The 22,971-nt window shown below is 45.6% G+C and overlaps 7 protein-coding genes across 7 annotated transcripts; 4 read left to right on the top strand and 3 right to left on the bottom strand.

Moving 5' to 3' along the window:
• Positions 1-3,056: 3,056 nt before the first annotated feature.
• Positions 3,057-4,715, top strand: AWJ20_5339 (uncharacterized protein; the record flags this gene model as incomplete). The annotated part of the gene is made up of 1 exon (XM_018882472.1): positions 3,057-4,715. One exon carries the CDS (start codon positions 3,057-3,059, stop codon positions 4,713-4,715), a length of 1,659 nt encoding a protein of 552 aa, XP_018736845.1.
• A 2,693-nt stretch (positions 4,716-7,408) lies between these two features.
• On the top strand, positions 7,409-11,467 carry STE6 (ATP-binding cassette alpha-factor transporter STE6; the record flags this gene model as incomplete). Its single annotated transcript, XM_018882471.1, has 1 exon — positions 7,409-11,467. One exon carries the CDS (start codon positions 7,409-7,411, stop codon positions 11,465-11,467), a length of 4,059 nt encoding a protein of 1,352 aa, XP_018736844.1.
• Positions 11,468-12,194: 727 nt separating this feature from the next.
• Positions 12,195-12,980, bottom strand: NSA2 (Nsa2p; the record flags this gene model as incomplete). The annotated part of the gene is made up of 1 exon (XM_018882470.1): positions 12,195-12,980. One exon carries the CDS (start codon positions 12,978-12,980, stop codon positions 12,195-12,197), a length of 786 nt encoding a protein of 261 aa, XP_018736843.1.
• A 462-nt stretch (positions 12,981-13,442) lies between these two features.
• On the top strand, positions 13,443-14,453 carry LCP5 (Lcp5p; the record flags this gene model as incomplete). Its single annotated transcript, XM_018882469.1, has 1 exon — positions 13,443-14,453. The coding sequence occupies one exon, from the start codon at positions 13,443-13,445 to the stop codon at positions 14,451-14,453; it is 1,011 nt and encodes a 336-aa protein (XP_018736842.1).
• A 210-nt stretch (positions 14,454-14,663) lies between these two features.
• On the bottom strand, positions 14,664-16,100 carry ERG4 (delta(24(24(1)))-sterol reductase; the record flags this gene model as incomplete). The annotated part of the gene is made up of 1 exon (XM_018882468.1): positions 14,664-16,100. One exon carries the CDS (start codon positions 16,098-16,100, stop codon positions 14,664-14,666), a length of 1,437 nt encoding a protein of 478 aa, XP_018736841.1.
• A 909-nt stretch (positions 16,101-17,009) lies between these two features.
• On the top strand, positions 17,010-21,512 carry IRC20 (E3 ubiquitin-protein ligase IRC20; the record flags this gene model as incomplete). The annotated part of the gene is made up of 1 exon (XM_018882467.1): positions 17,010-21,512. One exon carries the CDS (start codon positions 17,010-17,012, stop codon positions 21,510-21,512), a length of 4,503 nt encoding a protein of 1,500 aa, XP_018736840.1.
• Positions 21,513-22,161: 649 nt separating this feature from the next.
• On the bottom strand, positions 22,162-22,914 carry RFA2 (Rfa2p; the record flags this gene model as incomplete). Its single annotated transcript, XM_018882466.1, has 1 exon — positions 22,162-22,914. The coding sequence occupies one exon, from the start codon at positions 22,912-22,914 to the stop codon at positions 22,162-22,164; it is 753 nt and encodes a 250-aa protein (XP_018736839.1).
• Between the last annotated feature and the right edge of the window lie 57 nt (positions 22,915-22,971).

Genomic DNA, 22,971 nt, shown 5'->3' with positions numbered 1-22,971 from the left:
AGCAAGGGTGAGATCGGTGATCCCTGAGGTATCCCAGTGTTTATCTTTCTCTCCCTTGTTACCTTCCCATCAACCATGAGACTTGTACGTCTCCCACACATAAAGTGATAGACCCAATTCTGTACAGGTAGGCTATTTGGATTTTGGTATCAGAGTCTAGTAGTGGGTTCTCCGTTGAATGGAAATCAAGAAATCACATGGAGACCTGACTACCGTGGAGACCTAGAATGCTTTGTGAAGCTCTAGTCGTCGGAAGCCAACTTTACCAACGATCACCCTCATATATCACAATACTTATATTGTTGGAATTTTTCAGATCGGTATGAGCTGAAAATAAGATATGACAGCTACGGCCATATCCAGAGTAAAGCAAGATTTCCCGTCCGATCAATCATATTTAAACCTCTGAGAGCCTTGATCAGTAATGCCGTGGGAGACCAGGCGTGAACAGAAGGTGTTGTAGCTTTTTATCTTTTTGGTATTTTTTGTTCCCGGTGGGCGACACTCTACCCACCTGCTATTGCGACGCTGCACATGAGACTCTGTGCGAAAAAGCCATCTCCTTTTAACAGTACACACCTCAAAAGCAACTATTGTCAGGACCGTATGCGTAACGACTCGAGCGAAGCGAGAGGAGCCACGGGGTCTGGGGCAGAGCCCCAGCCGCCGGAGGCACAACTTCAAATAGAGCCCCGATCCAGTAAGGCAGACAAGCGTGGATGTTATTAATTTTATTTTTTTGGCATCGATTCATATACAAAGGTTACTCAATAATTTAGTAAAGGACAATGTTTATTTTCTCGACTTGGTCTCGTAGGTCTTCTTGGCCTTGTTAGCACGAGTCAAAGCAGAAGCCTTGACAACGGCGTCCTTGACGAGGTCGTCTCTGTAACCGTGAGCAGCCTTGGCAACGGCGTGGGCAACGGCACGTTGAGACTTGTATTGCTTGAAGGTGGTGACGGCAACGGCCTTGGCGGGCTTGTTGGCGTTCTTGGAGACCTTGGCGAGGAGTTGGATCTTTCCCTCGGGGGTCTTGATGACACCAAGAGCCTTCTCGTTGGCGAAACCAGATTGAGAGTAGCTGTACTTGCCAGAGACGTTAAGAGGGTCACGGGAGACTTGGAGGCCACCGGCGGTTCTTCTCTTGACGAGGTAGCTGGAGTAAGGGCGGGTGATTTCCCAGATGAGGTCACTAAATTTTGTTAGAATTGGTTCGTTATTGGTAAGGGGTGGGATGGCATGACATGGACAACGAGATATAAATGATTAATTAGAGAACGGTTCAACTGAATTTGGGTCGCATTGTTGGAACTAATAGGGGCTTTGGCACCTATCTTTAAATGTGAATTCGAGATCATTTTCATATCGGTTTACCGAACAAGTTGTACTGTTTCTTGAAATGCTGGAATTCCATCTCGAATTTATACTTGAATTCCGTTTCGATATATATGGTGCTACCCTTTACCCAGAGTTTCATCACCTGCCGTCGTCAAACCACTCTTAAATGCCGTGAAACTTCGCTGTCTTTCAACGAAGTGATCCACACAACATCTCCGTCGAACCTGGAGACACCCAACCTGAACAGTCGCTTCTATTCTCTATTTTTCAGTTGAGCATGTGATATTGAACCTGCTTCAACGTCGTAACGCCCTTATCCAGTAAATGAACATCACCCAAATTCACATATCTTGTTAAACAATCGTTCTCTCTATGTCGTACTCCATGTCTTGCTCCGTAAATACCGTACTAACCTAGAAACGTTGGACATTTTTTGTTTAGTTATGAATATACCGTCAGTACTACTAGGGCAACTTCCAGCTCTACTCTATACCGTGAACCTCGTCGGCGCTTGCATCTGGCATTTCGTCAAATCGTGAGTGGTGCGTCTCCGTGCTGTGACTGTGGTACTTCCCAATTAGGAAATCTCGATTCTACCATTTTACACGCAGGGTCCATCCGGGTATGTGAGGGTCCCTGACAGCCTCCGGCGGCTGGGGCTCCGCCCCAGACCCCGCTGCTCCTCTCGCTTCGCTCGAGTCGGTGCTAGGATCATGTTGGTATGGGCTAAAGGGTGAAAAAGTCAACTCGAAATAGGTAGAGGCATGACCACTGACCCAGGTGCTTTTGTCTCTAACTCTCTAAGTTCATCCTGGCCGAATATTCTCGTGTATATAACCGTTTTATGTCTTGTATCGGTGTTTCATTCGGAATTTTGAGTAGTTTCCCTTCGAGGATGGTCGTATGTTCACTTTCCTCAGCTTAAGTGACTCCTGATCAGAATGCATATACGAAGATGCATCTCCCCCTGAGTTTCCCCTGAGAATCCCTGAAATATACGAATACCAGAATTCATCAGGAAACAGTAAAAAAACCACAGACAAACACACAGAAACAAAACAAGAACCTATAACGGGAAAGAAATCAAATCCTAACAGCCACCGGAGTTAGTGCATTCTCCACTCCAATGCTGCCACCGCCAGGATCAACAAAACCTACAAACACTCTCAACCAATTCCACAGCCCAGCTGGCACCCTCTACACCCGACTCGAGCGAAGCGAGAGGAGCAGCGGGGTCTAGGGCGGAGCCCCAGCCGCCGGAGGCAGAGATGGACCCTGAAATATTCGGACCCAACGAAATGTGCAGGGTGCGATTGGGAGTTTGGCGATTGGGTTTAGGGCAAAGTTGTACATATTTTTGATGTAGTTTGACGCGTTCTTTTACTAGTTTCCAGTACTATCAAGCTTCATAGGATTTCGATAACGATACAAACGCACGACTCGAGGCAGGCCGACGAGCATTTGTGATAGAGACCGAAGCAGTTGCACGAGAAGGACAATTGCCAGTGTGAAAAATAGTGCAAAAATATTTCATTTGTGGCGCTCATCATTGGTACTAACAAAGACCATTATTGGAGCACAGCTGTCATAACAAAAAACTGCCAGTGGACAGAATTACATTTGGGTCCGACGAGCATTGTTTACAATTTATATCAGCATCAGACGGGTCTTAGTGACAGAATAGGAGTAGAAACTCCAAAAGGGTTGAAATCGTCAAGATGGGAATCAACACCGCGAACCTCCCACAGGCGTCGTATTACGATTCAATTGGTCTGTTGGCCATTTGTGATGCGTTAGAGTCAGTCGAGGGTATTCCTAGTACCAGCTACCTACCAATACCTACCAAACTGTTATCAGCATACGAAACAGTAACGAGGATCACATCCAAAGGTAGTAGCAACAGCAATGACAATAAGGATCGGGTACTGCCACAGATCTATCCACCACGACGGGAATTGAAGGATAACTATCCCAGTGCCGCGTCATTGCAACATATGTTTCTTTCCCACACACCAGCGTATTTATCGGGTGATGTGTCATATGGATTCATACAGCAACAACAACAGCACCAATTCGGGCTGCAGCAGGCTGAATTGCAAAAAAGATTCCTCATTTTTCAGCAGCATCAGCAGAGAGAACTAGAGAGAGAACGATTGCTGCGTGAACAGGAAGAACTAGAAAATCAAAAGCGAGAGGACAGTGAACCTACCAGCTTGGAAACACCAGACACAAAGGATGACGCGGGACCAGGACCAGGATCGGGTCCTGGAGCAGGATCAGGATCGGGATCAGGAAATGGAACCGGAGCTGAACCTGCCACAGGAACTAGTCCAAGACCAACAGCAAGTCCTTCAGCAGGCACAGGAAACGGACCAAACTTGAGCACTGCCGCTAATTCTAATGCTGGAAATAACTCCACAACCAGCAGAGTTGGGTCTGGAGCGAGCACAGGAGCCATAACTGCCGCGACTATTGTCAGACCTAATAACACAAGTGGTTTAGGTGGTGCAAATGCTGCAGCTGGCGGTAATAGAAGTGGGTTTGGAACCCCAGGTGCTCCAAGAGCTCCTGGAAATGGAATTAACCAAGCGCCATCGGTGTCATACAGCAACGCTCCTCTTAAAAACACACCCACTCCGTCCCTCTCGGTAGGGACTATGAACAATAATCACAAACTAGGAATTCCAACCACAGCCAGCACAGCCAGTCCATCGATAACAAACACCCCTAGCCCCTCAGCCGGCTCAGTAGGCAGTCCAACACCTGTAGCACCAAGTCCAAACCTGGCTGCTGCAGTGGCTGCTAATGCCAACCGGGAAAGAGCCACTCCTCCTGTTCAAACCCCAACACCAAGTACTCCTGCATCTCCACTTCTCTCAAAACCGCCAATGACACCTGGTGGAGTCAAACCAGTACAAACTCCTCAGGACTCCAGTTCATATCCCACTGCCAACGGCACAGCCAGCCAACCCAGTACACCCAATCCATCGTCAGCTGCGTTTTCCATGTCGACTCTTAATATGAGAAAAAGCTCTGGTGTCGACAAACCCAAGAAAACGGGCCCCCCAGCAGCACCCAACGTGCGAACGTCGAAAGCAGAGGGCCATTATAAAACTGAGGAATGTCCAGTGTGTCTCCGAACGTTCAAAGGACCCAAAGCCTCGACCCACAAACAACAACACGTACGAAGATTACACTTTGATCAGTACACACCCAAACGAGGAGGCAAAAAGAAAATCGTGCCACCGACATCGACACCAGGAGGCGAAGGCACCACCACACCAGCGTCCGCTTCACCAGCCCCTGCCACAACGGCAATCCCCGACATGACCACCCAGCCAAACCGGCCTCTCGAGGCGGCCGACCCATCAATCTAACCTAAAAAACACCACCTCCCCTAATCGACAGTATTCTGTCTAATGTTTTGACGCCTCTCTCATGAATATTTAAACAGTAATTTCTAGTTCTGCGACGCTGCCTCCGGCGGCTGGGGCTCCGCCCCAGACCCCGTGGCTCCTCTCGCTCCGCTCGAGTCGGTGCGTCTACGGTCCCGCAGAGATTTCGAAGAGGATTTCCAGCGGAGGAAGAGCTCAGGGGGATCTGACGCAGATTCAGGGGGGGCAGATCCGTGAGTCCCTGCATATGGCACGGCGCACGATCAGAGGTGAGAATGAGGCACCTCGGAAAACTCGTATAATTTCTATACCTAATGATGTAAATATACTTGAAAAAATACCGACCGTGGCACCACCAACCAAAACACAAAACCCACGCACACCCCCAGCGTAATCTGGACAGCCCCGCGAAAACGACTCGAGCGAAGCGAGAGGAGCCACGGGGTCTGGGGCGGAGCCCCAGCCGCCGGAGGCAGACACCCCCTGGATCAGCATTTCGGAGATTAAACCGAAACGGCGGAGAGAGATAGCGATACGGCAGCGACCTAGCCCTGAATGTGCATACGTCGGAAAAAAATCCGAGGGCGAAAGGACGTTGCGAGAGAGGAGACGAGGACGCATGAGAGCCTGGCAGAATCCAAAAAGGCTTTTCTAAATATATATTCGGGGACATATGTAACGGAAACACGAAAATTAGGTTACGGCAACCCGACAGTGGCATGTTTTTGACAGCAGGCCACCTCATCGCCGGCAAAGATACATGGCAGCAGATCCGTCGATACTCCCCGATTGCAGGTGGGGGTGGTGCTTCCAGGGGGAGGGGTCGTGCTTCCGGCGGCTGGGGCTCCGCCCCAGACCCTGGTTGCTCCTGCTTCGCAGGAGTTTTTTTGCGGGGATGGGAAAGACGTGCCGACTCGAGCGCAGCGAGAGGAGCTACGGGGTCTGGGGCAGAGCCCCAGCCGCCGGAGGCAGGCCCCCCTGGTCGCTGATAAGAAATAGGGTTACGGAGTTAGCAGATCATAGCCAGGGTGATCGGTTTGGCAATTGACAAGTGCCTGTTTGGGTGGGTTTGCCACTATGAGATATGCCGTGGAGTCATCGCACATTGCGAACACATTAGGATTGTAGCCGACAGAAATCATGGGCACATGGAGTTAAGAGTGGGGTTTCCGACGGGAGTTAACCACGTTAGAGCGGAGTAACCAATCGTGGATGGGTGATCTCGGGATGAGTAAGGTCCGATAGCAATTGTTGAGTTTGTCAGAGTTTATTATCCACTGGCTGAAGTGGGCGGTGGGTGGTGCTGAGAGGAGACTACTGTCGGAGTTTATGTAATGCACAATTGATGTTGGTGAGCGAGGTAGCTACAGCAATTTTTTTTTTGAAAAATGACGAAAACGAAAAAAAAATTACTGAGAAGAATGAGAATGGTCAGGAAGGCATTGGATATCTTTGGCTGTGTCTGTCGGATGACACTCTAACCTTTAGGGTGTAACAATGGTTAAAAAGAGAGGCCCAGACCAGGCTGTTAAATTGCCCAGGTCGCTAACCAGAGGCACCTGGGCTATCAGAGCAGACCAGAGACTAACTTGGCAGGTTGCTAAGCGCGTACGTAATACGTTCATGTGTCCAATTTGGGAATATAGCCCGGAGTTAACCAGTATCAGGAGCAGTAGCGGCAGCAGTGGCAGCAGCAGCAGCAGCAGGAGGCAAGGCAGCAGCCTTACAACAGAATGCGGTTAAGTGAAATGCCATGAGCTAGAGAAAAAACGAGAGCCACCAGGAACGGGCCAAACACATCCATTTAATTACAATGAAAGAATCGAATCACATTACTAGGGAAGGGTGACTAACTAATAAATAAAACAGAGAGAGGGTCTAGGTCTACAACACTATCGCCACAGTAACGGGACGTACGGGAGCAAACTGGGACCACCAGAAAACGAATCCTGATAATATTTGAACCGTAATATATAAAAGTATATAAAATATGACCCAAGTATTGATGTCAGAAGGGGTAACCTTGAGCGTGAATGGGGTACCTGCGTGGAGTACATGATGCTTAAATACGAGCTTGACCCAGGCTGTCGTCAAGCAATCTCGGCTCGGATCAGATAATAGCTTAAATCCGCCCGTTACAGAATGCAGATAATAGAGCCTCGTTCGGTATGGCTCTGAAAAACCATGCACGCCACATGCAACGACGAGTAATCAAAAAAGCAACGAGAAACTTAAAAAAGATTGTTTGCATAGCACCGAGCGGCGTATAAGAAAGGGGAGATTCCCGTCACTAGCTTCATCGTCAGAGACCTGAACTTTGAACTTCACGAGATTCACCACTAGAGGCCCTAATACCACCCACTACCGGTCCTACCCAACTGTGAATCCCATCCACTCACCCAACGAACACATCCCGGCTCTCACTGACACTCACTCACAATCACCCAACGTAAGTAACCCCCACCGCTCGCGGAACCACCCCCACCCTCTCGACTCGAGCGAAGCGAGAGGAGCCACGGGGTCTGGGGCAGAGCCCCAGCCGCCGGAGGCGAACTGGCCCTGGAAGGTGTGCCTCCGGCGGCTGGGGCTCTGCCCCAGACCCCGTAGCTCCTCTCGCTTCGCTCGAGTCGGGCGTGGGGTGGTGGAGAGACTGTGCTAGGACTAACAGGGGTAGGATGTCTGAGGAGAAGGATTTTTCCGTGAGTTCGCCCGACGGGTCGAGTTCTCGTGGCTCGGACAGTCGTGTGGACAATGAGAAGGCCGTGGCTGTCGCTGCGGCCGCTGATAGACAGCAGCATCAACAGCAGCTGCACCAGAATCAGAAGAAAAAGGGCCTATTTGGCCTGTTTGGCAAGAAGAAGGCCGACAATGATAGTGTGGTGACTTCGAAATCTTCTAAAGCTAAAGATAAAGAAGAAGACCCATTTCATAATTTTTCAGAGCATGATGCTAAGATTTTGCGGGATCAGATTCAGTCTCCTGAACCATCTGTCTCTTTGAAGACGTTGTATCGATATGCTAATAAGAAGGATGTTGCTATTCTTATTCTTGGTTATGGATGTTCTATTGTGGCAGGTGCTGCTTTGCCTATGTTTACTTTGGTGTTTGGTAACCTGACACAAGAGTTTTCGGCATTTTTCACTGGTGAAAACCCCGATCCTGAAAAGTTCCAAGCTGGCATCAACCACAACACCCTATATTTCCTATATCTTGGTATCGGTATTATTGTTTTTTCGTTTGTTGACACTTATATCCACGTCGAGCGTGGTGAGGTCTTGACGGCTCGTATTCGTCAACAGTACTTGAAGGCCATTTTGAGACAGAATATTGCATACTTCGACAAGCTCGGTGCTGGTGAAGTCACCACTCGTATCACCAACGACACAAACGCTATTCAGGAAGGTATTTCTGAAAAGGCCGGTTTGATTGTTAGTGGGTTGTCCACATTTGTCGCTGCTTTAGTCATTGCATTTGTCAGATCTTGGAGACTGGCTCTTATTTTATTGTCTGTAGTAGTCGCCATTACCGGTTCCATGGTCATGGGCTCTGTTTTTGTTATCAAATTCACTGGCATGTCCACTTCCGCTTATGGAAAAGGTGCTACTGTAGCTGAGGAGGGTTTGTCTGCTATTCGTAATACTGTTGCTTTCGGTGCTCAGAATAGATTGGCTGAGAAGTTCGATGTCCATCTTGCTGAGACTATGAAGTACGGTATTTTCAAGGAGCGATCTGTGACTGTTATGGTCGCTTGTTTGTGGTCGGTTATTTACTTGTCTTATGCTCTCTCTTTCTGGGAGGGTTCAAGATTTATTGTACAGGGCCACATGCAAGTTGGTAGTGTCATCACTGTCATCATGGCTATGATGATCGGTGCTTTCCAACTTGGTCACGTTGCTCCATCCTTCCAATCCATTAGTGTTGCACTTTCTTCTGCCAAGAAGATTTTCGAGGCTATTGATCGTGTTCCTACTATTGATAGTGAATCTGAGAAGGGTGAGGTTCTTGACGAGGTCCAAGGCCATATCCAACTTAAGAATGTCAAGTTTGTCTATCCTTCAAGACCCGATGTCACTGTTTTACACGACATGAATTTAGAGGTCAAGCCTGGTCAGACCGTTGCCCTTGTGGGTATGTCTGGTTCTGGTAAGTCCACTATCATTGGTCTTCTTGAGCGATTCTACAAGCCTCTTTCTGGATCTATCACTATTGATGGTAAGGAAATTGACACTCTTAATGTCAAGTGGTTGCGTCAACAAATTGCCCTCGTGTCTCAGGAACCCACTTTATTTGCTGTTACTATCTATGAGAATATTTGCTTTGGTTTGATTGGTACTCCTTATGAGGACGCCCCTGAGGACAAGAAGCGTGAGCTTGTTGTCGAGGCTTGTAAACAAGCTAATGCCTGGGAGTTTATTCAGAACATGACTGATGGCCTTGATACCAATGTCGGTGATAGAGGTTTCCTTATGTCTGGTGGTCAAAAGCAACGTATTGCTATTGCTCGTGCTATTATTTCCAACCCTAAGATCCTGTTGCTTGATGAAGCTACCTCTGCGCTTGATACCAAGTCTGAGGGCATTGTTCAAGAAGCCCTTGACAGAGCCTCAAAAGAAAGAACTACCATTGTTATTGCCCATCGTTTGTCTACTATCAAAGATGCTGATAAGATTGTTGTCATGTCTAGAGGTGACATTGTCGAACAAGGTACTCACCAGGAGCTTGTTGCCATGGGCGGTGTCTACCAAAGACTAGTCGAGGCTCAGCGTATTACTGCTGCCATTAAACAAGAACAAGAAGAAGGTACAGATGTTCTCAACGATTCTGACCTTGATTCCCAAGCTCCTCATAAGTACATTCCTGATGAAGATGAAGAACCACTTAAAAAGGTTGGAACCACAAAGTCCATTTCCAGTGATATCATTGCCAACCAGAAGCACGACACTAAAAAGGTCAAGCGTAATGTGATCCAATTGATTTCCATGCTCTTGACTTTCAACAGAGAAGAAAAGTGGTTTATGATTATCGGTGCTACCGCCTCGTCTATTGCTGGTTTCGGTTACCCCGCTCTGTCCATGTTGTTTGCCAAGATCATTCAAGCCTTGATGGTCACCCCTGATCATTACGGTGAGATGCGTCACCAAGTCAATGTCTTTACTGGTTATTTCTTCATGATTGGTATTATTATGTTTGGTGTTTTCATCGTCATGATTGGTTGTTTGTCGTATGCCTCGCAAAAGCTCGTTCGTAAGATTCGTCTTCTTGTGTTCCGTCAATACATGAGAATGGATATTGAGTTTTTCGACCGTGATGAGAACTCTACTGGTGCTTTGACCTCGACTCTTGCTAAGGACGCCCAAGCCGTTGAAGGTTTTGGTGGTGCCACTTTGGGTCAAGTTTTGCAATCAATTATCACTCTTTTCGGTGGTATTATTGTTGCCATTGCATTCAACTGGAGACTTGGTCTTGTCTGTACTGCATGTGTCCCTATTCTTGTTGGTTGTGGTTTCATGCGTATGTATGTCATGATCCAACTTTCAGAAAGAGCCAAGAAGGTTTACGAGGATTCTGGTGCTTATGCTTGTGAGAGTATCTCTGCTGTGCGTACTGTTGCTTCTTTGACTAGAGAGCACGGTGTGTGGAGAACCTACGCCGATGCTGTTGAGAGCCAAGTCAAGCGTTCTCGTCCAGCTATTGCTAGATCTGCTCTTATGTTTGCATTGTCACAAGGTTTGACCCCTTGGGTAATGGGTCTTGGCTTTTGGTACGGATCCACCTTGCTCAAGACTTTCACCATTAGTTCGTTCCAATTCTTCGTTGCATTCACTGCTGTCGTCTTCGGTGCTCAGGCAGCTGGTTCAATCTTTTCATATGCTCCTGACATGGGCAAAGCCCGTCAAGCCACCGGTAACGTTGCTGAGATCCTTGATGTTACTCCTAAGATTGACACCTGGTCAAACGAGGGTGAGGTCCTTGACCCTGCTGCTGTCGAGGGCAATGTTGAGTTCAGAGGCGTTCACTTCAGATACCCCACCAGACCTGAGGTGCCTGTATTGAGAGGACTCAACCTTACTGTCAAGACCGGCCAGTATGTTGCTCTTGTCGGAGCTTCTGGTTGTGGTAAGAGTACCACCATTGGTCTTATTGAGAGGTTCTACTCTCCCTTGGCCGGTCAAGTTCTTCTTGATGGACATGATATCTCCGAATTGAATGTCAACGAATATCGTAATCACATTTCTCTTGTACAACAAGAACCTGTTCTCTACTCAGGAACTATCAGAGAGAACATCATGCTTGGTACTAAGGACGGTCAAGAGGCTACTGAGGAGGAGATGTATGCTGCTGCTCGCAAGGCCAATATTCACGACTTTGTCATGTCACTTCCTGATGGCTATGAGACTTTTGCCGGTTCAAAGGGAGCTCTTCTTTCTGGAGGTCAGAAGCAACGTATTGCTATTGCTCGTGCACTTATCAGAAACCCCAAGGTTCTGTTGTTAGACGAGGCCACATCTGCTCTGGATAGTGAGTCCGAAAAGGTCGTACAACAAGCTCTCGACGAGGCTGCTAAGGGCAGAACCACCATTGCTGTTGCACACCGTCTGTCAACCATTCAGAACGCTGATATTATCTACGTTTTCGACGAAGGTAGAATCTTGGAGGCCGGAACCCACCAGCAACTGCTCGCCAACAGAAGCAGGTACTTCGAGCTCGTCCAAATGCAATCTCTGGATGCATAGGACACAAGAAAGTCATAGAGGGAGAGTTATTACCAGTATGCATCTAAGTTAGAGCCGGGCTCGAAAGAAAATCTTAATACGGCATTTTTGTTTATAATACATAATTTATAGTACTACCAATCTCTAATGTATAATATTGATTATTTCAAAGTGCTTCTCGAGTACCTGTTGCCTCCGGCTGGCTGGGGCTCCGCCCCAGACCCCGCTGCTCCTCTCGCTTCGCTCGAGTCGTTTCTTTGGGGATATCGGCCATTTCTGAGAAAAGGAGCTACTGGAAAACTGATTCCCACGAGATAGGTGCAATCTGTACCATTTTTTTGCATTGCAGAGTACCGCGCATTGCAGTTGGATAATATTGGAGTTAGGTGATATGCAATAAGCTGGAATTTTAATTATTCTCACCAATCGATATTAGATATAAATGGCTTATAGAGAGAAAGAGTATGGGGTTTAGTGGCAGTAGTGACTTCGTAGGCATGCTATGCCGCTTGTATATTGTGTACACGGGAGTTAATGAACCCCGGCTACTTCCTATAACGAGCTAGCTATTCACTACCGTCTGTGTCAAACATCGGTATTCAAATCAAAGTTGTTAGAGTTATCACTGCTAAGAGCATAGAATGATTCCAGCTACGCCCGAATCACAAGCATCACATAAAAAGAAGCAAAAAAACAGAACACGTGCAAATAAATCTAAGAACAAATTATATAAATATAAGAAGTGACATTACACCAACAGAATAGCATTGACACAGCCATCTCTGTCAGGCTCATTGGTGATTTGTGCATATTTACCCCAGACGACTTTACCACCAGCAGTTACCAAACCCAATTCACTGACGTTTACTTCTATCACAGTACCCTTTGTAAGAACACCCAATTGAGTGTACATGGGACTTTGTGGGTTCTTCTTAACTGAGAGGATTGGCAATGATACAGTGACACCGAGCTCGGGGTGTGTAACATTAGCCTTCTTTTGACGCAGAGCAGATGGTCTGATAATTCTTTCTAACTTGACGGGCCTTCTAGTGAAACCTTCTCCAACAAATGTGTGCTTAGTGATCATTCGCTTCCATGCCTTGTGTTGACGCTTACCGGTCTTGATAACCTTAAACATCTCTTCTTCAGAAATACCTCTGACCTTTGGTAATGGGACAGAGAACTTATCAGCCTTCTCCAATCTCTTTTGCTTAATGGAAGTAGAAAGAGCCTTTGCAGTATTAGGAGTCTGACGGTCCAACAAATATGTGGGAAGAGCTTCATTAGGATCGTTGGATGGCTTAGATGGTCCTTTAACCTTTGATTCTTCATGCTGTTTGATCTTCTTCTTCATCTCAACCTTTTCAGCGTATCTCTTCTTGGCAAACATCTTAGCCTTGAAACCCTTCAATTTCTGAGCATCTTTAGCGACTCGGTGACCCTCACGGGCCTCCTTCTTTCGCTTTCGCTCTTCATAGTCGAGTCTACGACCATGTTGCTTAATGTGTTGTTCGATATATTCGTTTTGAGGCATATTGACTTGCTATATGGCCCAGCTGACTCTCTTAGGAATATCCAAGTGATTTAAATGCAAAAATATTGAGTCCGACAGTTACTATTTCTTGAACCAAGAGAGAACCGCAAAGAGTAGGAAAGAGAGACTCTAATTCTGTCTGTAGGGCTGCTTATTTTTTTTTTTTTTTTTTTTGGAATCATATGCAGATAAAAAAATTAAAACGTCGACCCTAGCCCAGTTGCAACTGATACGATATGAAATTTGCCGATCCTTAATTTTTTTGAGCAGGAATCTGATAGAGGTATTATAGAATAACCACAGACCCAATAACTTGTGGACAATAACACTATTTCTTGTATTTTTGACAGCTTGGCACTTTCATTTGAAGCTATACTTGGATTTTCAAATCAAGAAAGGAGCAGAAGAGTTTGGATTATTACCGACAGGCATAAATCACAAGATTTGCTAGTAGAATCGACCATGGATGCGCTACTAGAGACTATAAATACATCTATAACTTCATTGACCCAGTCGATTGACGATGGAACTTCATTCAGCGATGAATCCATCGCCAAGATTCCAGAGGGTATTTCACTATTAGCACTGAAAAATGATACTATGCTATCATATCTCCATAATGTCATTCTGATTATCGCTGGTAAACTATCACTTGCATCTACCGACGATAATGAGTCTGAGAAAGACGTTGCTGAAATAATAAGAAAGGCCACCGAGGCATCAGTCACACAGAGAGTGGTGCTAGAAAAGGGAGTTAAAGGATTAGAAACCAAAATTGCATATCAGATCGAAAAAGTTCTTCGAGCTCATTCTAAACTGCAGCAAGAGGCAGAGCAGAAACAACAACAACTTGCTGAAGATGAGGTTAATGGACAAGCTGACAAAGAAGAAGAGGTCGACTCTGATTCAGATGATGATGCATTAAATTTCAAGCCCAACCCCATGGCTTTGAAGGGAGCCAATGACGACTCGGCCGAAGGAGATAGACGCAACGGCATTAGGTCCAAAGACCCCGCTAAATCATCATCATCCACTGAGAAATATAAAGCGCCAAAGATTGCAGCGGTTACTCCATTTTCCAAAGAACAACCCAAGGGCCGCAAACAAAGAAACTCTACTATGGAAGAGTACATTCGAGAAATGTCTACAGCACCCCTGGCAGAGCCCTCAGTCGGAAGCACAATCATGGACAACGGACGAGGAGGAGAACGTACCGAGCGCGACCGTGCCAAGCAAAAAGAGGTCCAAAACTACGAAGAAGAGAACTACACTCGTCTCCAGGGACTATCTCAGAAACAAGAAAAGCGGGCAGCTCGTCAAAGACAGCGAGACGCTTTCGGCAAGTCACTCTTCGGCGAGGACTGGAGCTTCCTGGACCGCAAGAGCACAAACTCGGGCGTCTCGTCATCCAGCAAACGGAACAAACAAAGTTCCAGCGTCTGGGAGCGGACCAAAAAAAGACAGCGTCGTTAATACACTTATTTATATTCCACTGACCACCTGCCTCCGGCGGCTGGGGCTCCGCCCCAGACCCCGTGGCCCCCTGCTTCGCAGGGGTCTTGCGGGCATCCCCGACGTAACCGACTCGAGCGCAGCGAGAGGAGCCACGGGGTCTGGGGCAGAGCCCCAGCCGCCGGAGGCAGACCCCCCCCACCACGAGTGTTAGGATATGTACACGTCAATTTAAAACACATAGGGGATGAAGATGTATGGGCATCTTCTTTTGTACTCTTCCCAGTCCTCGCCGTATTTCTTCTCGCACTTGTCGAAGTCACGGGCAGTACGGTGGAGAATCATGCAGAAAAAGAAGAATGGGTAGAAGTAGGGGAGAGGGGAGTTGAAGCCAGTGTTGAGAGCCCAGCACAAGTTTTGTGTGAAGTCGGCGGTGTAGTGAGCCTTACGAGCGTATTTGAACCAACCGTCGGTCAACAAAGTACTTCCATTCTTGCACTTGATGTAGTCAGGGTTGCTGACTACTTGGTAGGGCAGTTGAGGGAAGGTGTTACGGCGCTTGAAGTTGCCCTTCATTTGCTGACGGAACGAGTTCTTTTGTCCATTGGCAGTGTCAAAGAAGTAGTAGGCAACGCTGATAAGAACCCAAAGGAAGACATTCCACTGGATTGAGCCACGGTACTCGGCAGGATCGCGGCTGGCGATATACAAAGTGTTGAAGCAGTAGGTGAAGGGAACACCAGCAATGTTCCAGAAAATAAGCATGAAACCAAACTTCTCGTAGAACATATCCCAAGAAGGAACAATAAGCTCCTCACCCTTGGCACAAGCATTGGCATACAACCAGGTACCATACATACCGAACCAGGCCTGGTTGCTGATATATCCGTACTCCTCGTACTGCTTCAATACAGCAGCAAGAGATAGGAAAAACAGGGTGAACCAGGGAAGACGAACCTCAAAGAAGAGTTTGAGGTCGACAATTCCAATACGAGGATACAACGGAGCGCCCATGAAAAAGTCGTAGATATGGTTTCCAGACATTCTGACTGCAGTTCCGTCAGCCAAGGCGCGGAAGTAAACAGCAAACGAAATAAGGAATCCAGAAATGATGGCCACCGACATGATTTCACCAAACTTGTCAATAATGGTATACAAGGGGAAAATGCCAGTGAAATGAAGGGCAAGTGAGACAGCAATTGAGAAATAGAAAGAAGCAACTGCATTACAGAAGTACTTCAGTTTCTTGAATCCCAAATGAGGAACGGGTTGACCTTCAGTCCAGAAACCTGGCAAAACAACTGAAATAGCCAGTTGAAATAACAGGAATCCCCATTCAATTTTCCAGGCTTGACGAGTAGGATAAGCACCTTCAAGAACATAGCCATAGATTCTCTTGACAAATTCGACAACAGATTCGCCGTCAGCGGGTCCCATAAGTTGACAGTTGTTATGCTTATAACAAGCCCACATATACCACATGAGAGCAGGGAATCCAAACATCATGGCAATGTTACCAATAGGACCACCAAACTCGTATTCGACTGGTCCGTTCATCATAGTAGGATCATATCGGACCTCTTTAGAGTCGGCGGTGCCTTCAGCAGCGGCATCAGCCACTGCTTTGGCCTGATCTTTCTTCTTTCCGATTTCGGCAGAGCTCACCATTATTTTAGTTTCCAACTCAGTTGTTTTGTGGTCTGAATTGATCCCCTATGGCCCGGATAGTCTATTGCTCACCTGCTGACCCCTGGCTCCCCACGCGTATATTTATAAATATTCCACCCTCGATCATCAACATTGGGCACGGGTTGCCTGATCTGAAAAAACCCGATGGATACGACCACGCATGCCATGGGTAAGGTAAATTTCCACTGGCGATATATACGACCCGGCAGTGGCTGTGGAGTTGTGGGCTGTATTTGGCGGTGGAGTTGGTGGTTTTTTTCGAATTGTGGGTTCACGTTCCGAGTCTATCATTTTTGAATTTCTTGGATTCTTCTAATTCGGTTCTGAAGCCATTGCTTCAGTTTGAATCGAATCAAATTGAGAAAACGCCAGTGTGGAACAGGGTTGTGACAAAAAAGAGGATGTATTTAAAACGAAATTCCAGCTCCGGAGGTTCGCTAGACTCTCACCCAGAGTTTCAGCTGAATTGTCATTCCAGGTTTCTTTTTTTGATTGGGAAAACTAAGCAGATGTCAGACAGGTTCTCACTATGGCCCTTTATCAGCCTGAATGTAAGTTAGTATCTTTTTTCTGACTGTAAAATATATTTTTTGTGTTGGGTAGGACTGTAGCACATCTGTTTATCTGTTGTGAAATATTGAAAACAAAAATGGTGTACGAAATGACTCGCGGCAACCTAAAGTAGTATCAGCGTAGACCCTTAGACCCTGTTATGCATATTCTACATCTCTTATCGCTATCTTTATTTTTGATCAACATTGCAATTTACCACTTAAGGTTTCAGTAGGTTAGGTCAAATTGAAGATTACATGAGATGTCTTTGGACTCGGAGAAGAATAGTTTGAACGCAGATTTGTTCCTTGTCTCGTTGCTAAATGGACAGATAAAATGGATTCTGATATCTACTTCTCGCTGGACAGACCACACGTTACGTTTGTCGCTACTAGTGTGTTTCGTCCCTTGTTGCGAGCGGTGGCACGGGGATTGACTTCGGAAGACAACTCCGTATCTAGTTCGCCACTAGCGAAAAGGAAGAAGACCAGTAATAAAACCCAGACTAAGACTGATGTCAAAACTGAGGATAGAGCAGATTTAGAGGCTAGTGCTCCAGGAGAGCCTATAGAGATAAATGATAGACCAGGAATAACTCTGCTCAAAAGATCCCTGAACATCGGAATACTTCTGCCGTTCAACGACAGCTCTACTAATGGGACTAGCAGCAACGAACCAATATCGTCTGATCTTAATAGCGATACTACTTTCGATTTCAGTTTACTAATCAATGGTCCATTTAATGGCAAAATACCAGTAAATGTTGTGAAGCGGGACGATGACCCCACGAGGTTCTTGGTCTATGTTGCAGAGAACGTATTTCGAGATCCTCAAGATGAGGAAGATCCGTCTGTAAACGACAAGAAGAGAAAAAGAGCCAAGTCTAGGTCGAAATCAGAGCCAAAATTCGTCCCTCCACTGTTGCTTGAGCTCCAGATCACCAAGGACTCCAAAATTATCTCTGATGAACTTGCTCTTCTGAAGCAGATTGCAACTTCTTCGAGATCTATAAAGGCACATCAGATCTTTCGTAAGATCACTAGCCCTGTTCTCTATTTAGACGTCGAGAAAGTTGATTCCAAGTCCATGGAAATAACTTTTAGAGGAAGCATCGACTATTCACTAGTAATGGAAGATTCTGCTGATGCTTTATATGCTCAGACGACACATTCTCCAGCTATGAGATTGCTGTTTGCTTATTTATTGAATAATGAGACTTACCTAGAAAAGAATTCTAGAAATTTGGATGCCGCAGTAGATGCCCCATTATTTTACAACATCATAAGCGCTCGCAAAGATAAAGCTGCTGTTCCGGCAACGATCGAAGTAGACCAGTTGGTATCGTCACTATTGCGATACCAACGAGAAACCGTCATGTGGTGTTTGCGGAAAGAAGGCAAGGATCTTGTTTTTGATGGAGGTCATCAAAAAATTATAGACTTAGATCCTGAAGTCCGTGATTATGTTGTTTCCCCGCCGCCTGGCTGGTCCAAGCTTATTCTTCCCACCCCACAAGACAATGATAAGGATCTTTGGATCAATCCATATCTTGGATGTGTATGTACAGAGCAGACACTAAGAGATACAATATCAAAGCAGATGGCGTCTTCAGAGCATTATAGTGGCAAGGGTCTACTTGCTGAAGAGATGGGTCTTGGAAAAACTGTCGAAATGATTGCGTTGTTACTTTTAAATCAGAGAAAGGATATTGCTACCGAAGATATTCCTGCTCCTGGGACCGTGAATGGGGTAATAGCAGAGTCACAGGAAGTTAATGGAATAAAGCAAGAGCCAGTTGAGTCACCTGAGCCGGTTGAACCAGAATCTGTTACTACTAGCACGGAGACGCAGAACGAGGCGGCAGCTGAGTCACCAATCGACGGAGATGAGATCGAAAACGATGAAGAGAAAGCAAATCCATCTGCCGTCATCACTGCACGAGACCAAAACCTTCTGTACGATTATTTCCTTGGTCGTACAGTTCTAAAGGCTAAAACAACGCTGGTAATAACCCCCGCCTCTATCCGTACGCAATGGGTGGAGGAGCTAGCAAAACACGCACCCTCTCTCTCTGTATGTATTTATAAAGGGTTGAAGGGAGGTAGAAAGAATGGTATCAACGAAGATGTCCCAACTGCAGCAGAACTTTCTAAGTACGACGTAGTCATTACCACTTACAGGACGATAGCGACCGAAATGCATTTTGCATTTTATCGAGCTGCACCTGGTCGGGAGCATCTTGAGTCTCCACTTGTCCAAGTGCAATTTTGGAGAGTAATTTTGGATGAGGTGCAAATGGTTAACAGTGGAGTCAGTAATGCAGCAAAGGTGGCCAGAATTATTCCTCGAGTTCATGCTTGGGGTGTTACTGGTACTCCAGTAAAGAAGGATATGACAGATTTGCAAGGAATCCTCATTTTCTTGAGAATGGAGCCATTTGCCAGCTGGAATAAGGTTTGGTCGCAATTACTTGCTTCTCCCAACGATTTTGAAGGGTTATTCAGCAGCCTGTCTATTCGTCATACTAGTTCAATGCTGGAGGACGATATTTCTATTCCTGCTCAAAGGCGTATCCTACTGTCAATCCCATTTACTCCGATTGAAGAGAATAATTATCAACATCTTTATAACGATATGCTGAACGACTGCAAAGACTATGAACTTGAGCATAAAGGAATGCCCATAGATTCGAGTCTTCTCAGTACATGGCTGGTCCGCCTCAGACAGGCTTGTTGTCATGCCAGAATTGGTATGGGTAATAGGAAAGCTCTTGGTGGAGGACCATTACGGACAATTGAGGATGTTTTTGATGCCATGTATGAGCAAGCTGCCACTTCTCTACTTTCGGATCAGCGACGATACTTTACTTTATTTCTTGAACGAGGCCAGTTGTTGGAGAAGAAACATAAATCCGCAGAGGCATTAGAGTTGTGGATTGAGGCAATGAATGGTGTGCTGCCCATTGTTGAAGATCTACGTAAGGAAGAAGCAGAGGCCCTGGCGCTGAAAGAAAGCAGAGAAAAGGAAAGGCAAGCTACACGCGAAGCACGATTTAAACAACGCGAGAAAGATCGACTACTCAGACTAGGAACAGACCCGGATATGACAGTTACTAGCACCCCGTTTTCTGAAAGCGACTTTAATGAAGAAGATGAAGACATGATCGACGATAGTGACATCAAACTGCGCAGGTTGCGCTTACGGTCTTGGGTCGAACTACTCCACAGATGCTACTTCTTTGTTGCTTCCGGCCATTTTCAGATGTATCATGAACCTGGAGATGATGGTGCTAATGATGACAAAAGGGAGCTATCTGACGAGGAAAAGAAACATCAGGAACTTGAGAAGAAATATTACGATCTTGCCGAGTTGCTCAGACGAGAGCTTTTAACGGAGCCCACTCAGAAGGTTGAAGTTTTAGTGGAAAAATTGAAATCAAGGGCAGTAGTCCAGCAATTCGTGACTCTGGATGATGCCACTATAGATGACAAGAAAATGGCAGTAGGAATAGAGTCAAGAAATTTGTTGGACGCCATAAATGGACTTGGGCAAGCACTAAACCGCCAGGCAGATTTAATAGACAATTGGAGAGAAGAGATTATAAAACTTCTTACTAAGGGGCTATTAGACAAAGATGCTGATCCTGATGGCGAAGAGTATGGAGAGTCGCTGGATGCCCAAGAATTCGCGTTCTCATATTTAGAAGTGTTGCAACAAGTTCTTTCTGACAGAACCGAGGCAATAACAGGCACATCCGATCCCACCATCATGGAGAAGGTTGCCGTGCTAGATGATGCGAAATCAGATTTCCAAAAAGATCTAGAAAAGGCACGTAATGATTGTCGTCCTATCCAGAGCGTCCCAGGATCCAATAATTTTGAATATTCGATGGCCGGCTATATGTCCGAAATTAGAACCCTGCCTTCTACCCTTACGGGCCCAAGAGGGTCTATCGAGGTATATTTATTAATGAAAATGAAACCCATGGTAACCAAGATTTATAATGAACAAAGGAAAGAGCTCAAGATGTTAACCAAAGAAGTTTCATTTCTTTCTGATCTCTACAATGCTCGAGTAGAGTACTACCGTCAGCTGCAGGAGATATCTGATAACGTCGTAGCTGTTGAGGTTGATGACAAGGATATCAGCAGACTTTTGAAGAAAAAAGAAAAAGAAGGCACTGCTATTAAGAAGGTTATAAACCAGCAACTCGGACGGAGAAATTATTTGTCAAGTCTTCGCTCTGTAAAGCAGAGTGTGCAATCTAAAGTGGACGAGAAAGATGCAACAGGAGCAGACGAGGATATTGATAGATTGTGTGTAATTTGCCAGTCAACTTTCATTATTGGTGCCCTAACTGTGTGTGGCCATCAATTTTGTAGAGAGTGCTTGCAGGAATGGTGGAAATTACACAAGACGTGTCCCGTCTGTAAGCATGTACTTGGGCCTGACCAAGTATACAATTTTACTTACCGGCGGACTGATGTGGAAATGACACATTTGGTTGAAGAAGATGAGGAAGAAGACAGCAATGCCAATAGCAACGGAATCTATTCCTTAGCAGCCAAGAAAAATGTGTCTGAAATAAAATCGATGCCTCTCTCTAGTAATTATGGCAGCAAGATCGATTTTATAGTACAGCACTTGCTGTGGCTCCGTCATTTGGATAAAACTACCCAAGTGGTAATTTTCTCGCAATGGACAGAAATGTTAGATCTATTGAAGTCTGCCCTGGACGACCATTATATCCAGTATGCATCGGTCAATTCGCGAATGGACGAATTTAAGAAGAATCCTGAAATAGCTTGCTTCTTGTTGCATGCCAAAGCTGAATCGTAAGTAAACACATTAAAATAACACAAACTGATAGATTACTAACAAATTTTAGCGCTGGACTGACACTTGTCAATGCGACCCATGTATATCTCTGTGAACCGCTGGTCAACACTGCTTTGGAGGTCCAAGCCATTTCACGTATTCATAGAATAGGACAGACGAAAAAGACTACTGTATGGATGTTTACCATCCTCAATACAGTTGAAGAGGCGATTTTCAAACTCAGTACCAAGAAGCGGTTAGACTATCTAGTCAAATCCAAACGGATTACAGAGGAGCGAACTAACGGCATAATCTCAGAAGAGATTCTTGAAAGTTCCAATTCACATGAACTGGCCCAAACGCTAGGAAACATGGTCGATAAAAGCTCTGGAGGCGAGGTCGTTGATCGTGAGGACCTCCTTAACGTACTTTTTGCGGGTAACGATATAAAAGAAGAGACAGATCAGCTATAGCATGTAATATATTGTAATATATTGTATTTTAGAGGGCCCTTATTTGAGGGACTGGTCTCTGAGTCTGCTGGGTTAAGTATAGCAGAAGGGCAAATAGTGGACATTGCCCTGTGCAGTTTCGCCAGAGGTCTGTTCTGGATCTATCAATATCTTAGAGTTTAAATTACGGTTGTATACATAAATAATCAACTTGACGTTTAGTTTGCGGCTAGCATGTAAACATCATCGTCGGCAGTTGCCAGACCACCTTGGTTAACCAGAGATTCAGCAGCAACACGAATTTCATACTCACCAACTCCTGGTAAGTATGACATTAGTTGTTTTGAGCTGAGTTCTAAAGAAAAGTCACCACTAAATGCATCAATGATGCGATCACGAATAGTCTTATGGCCTCCATCATCAACAAACAAACTTTGGGAGCCGCCACCATTTTCAGTCTTAGTTTGAGATAGTGCCAAGTGAGTGCTTAACGCCTCCAACTGGTGAAAAATGACTTCATTGAAATCAGTGACTGGTCGAATATGAGTAGCATTAATTGAACGTGAGTTGTTAAAAACCTTAACAGTACCAATTATTGAAACGTAGTAATTGTCCTCTTTTTCATCGTCGGCAGTATGATTGCTGTCGTCCATATCAATATCATTCGATAGCGAGGAAGACACTTTATTATTCCATTTTTTGACTTCGTAAGTGCCAGTACTATCTTCAACTTGGTAATTGGTGACAGTAGCAGTCTCATTCTTGCTCATAACTCTCGCAACAATTTTGACTTTCTCCAAAGCAACACCATCGAGAATGATTTCTGAATCTGAGCCACTTTCGCTAGATTCATTCAGCTGTTTAATAGTGACTGGTCTGATAGATTGTGTTTGCTCCCTGCGGAAACCACTTGAGGAGTTTCCTTGACCCGTTAAAAAACCGCCTTCCAGTGGCTGTGAGTGACTATTCATTTTTATTTATTTTGTGGATGTAAGTATGATTTGAAATTGTAGAAATCGTCGAATCAT

This window comes from Sugiyamaella lignohabitans, chromosome D, assembly GCF_001640025.1.
Source record: "Sugiyamaella lignohabitans strain CBS 10342 chromosome D, complete sequence".
NCBI classification, from domain to species: Eukaryota; Fungi; Ascomycota; class Dipodascomycetes; order Dipodascales; family Trichomonascaceae; genus Sugiyamaella; species Sugiyamaella lignohabitans.
This window is presented reverse-complemented; position numbering and strand designations above follow the sequence as displayed.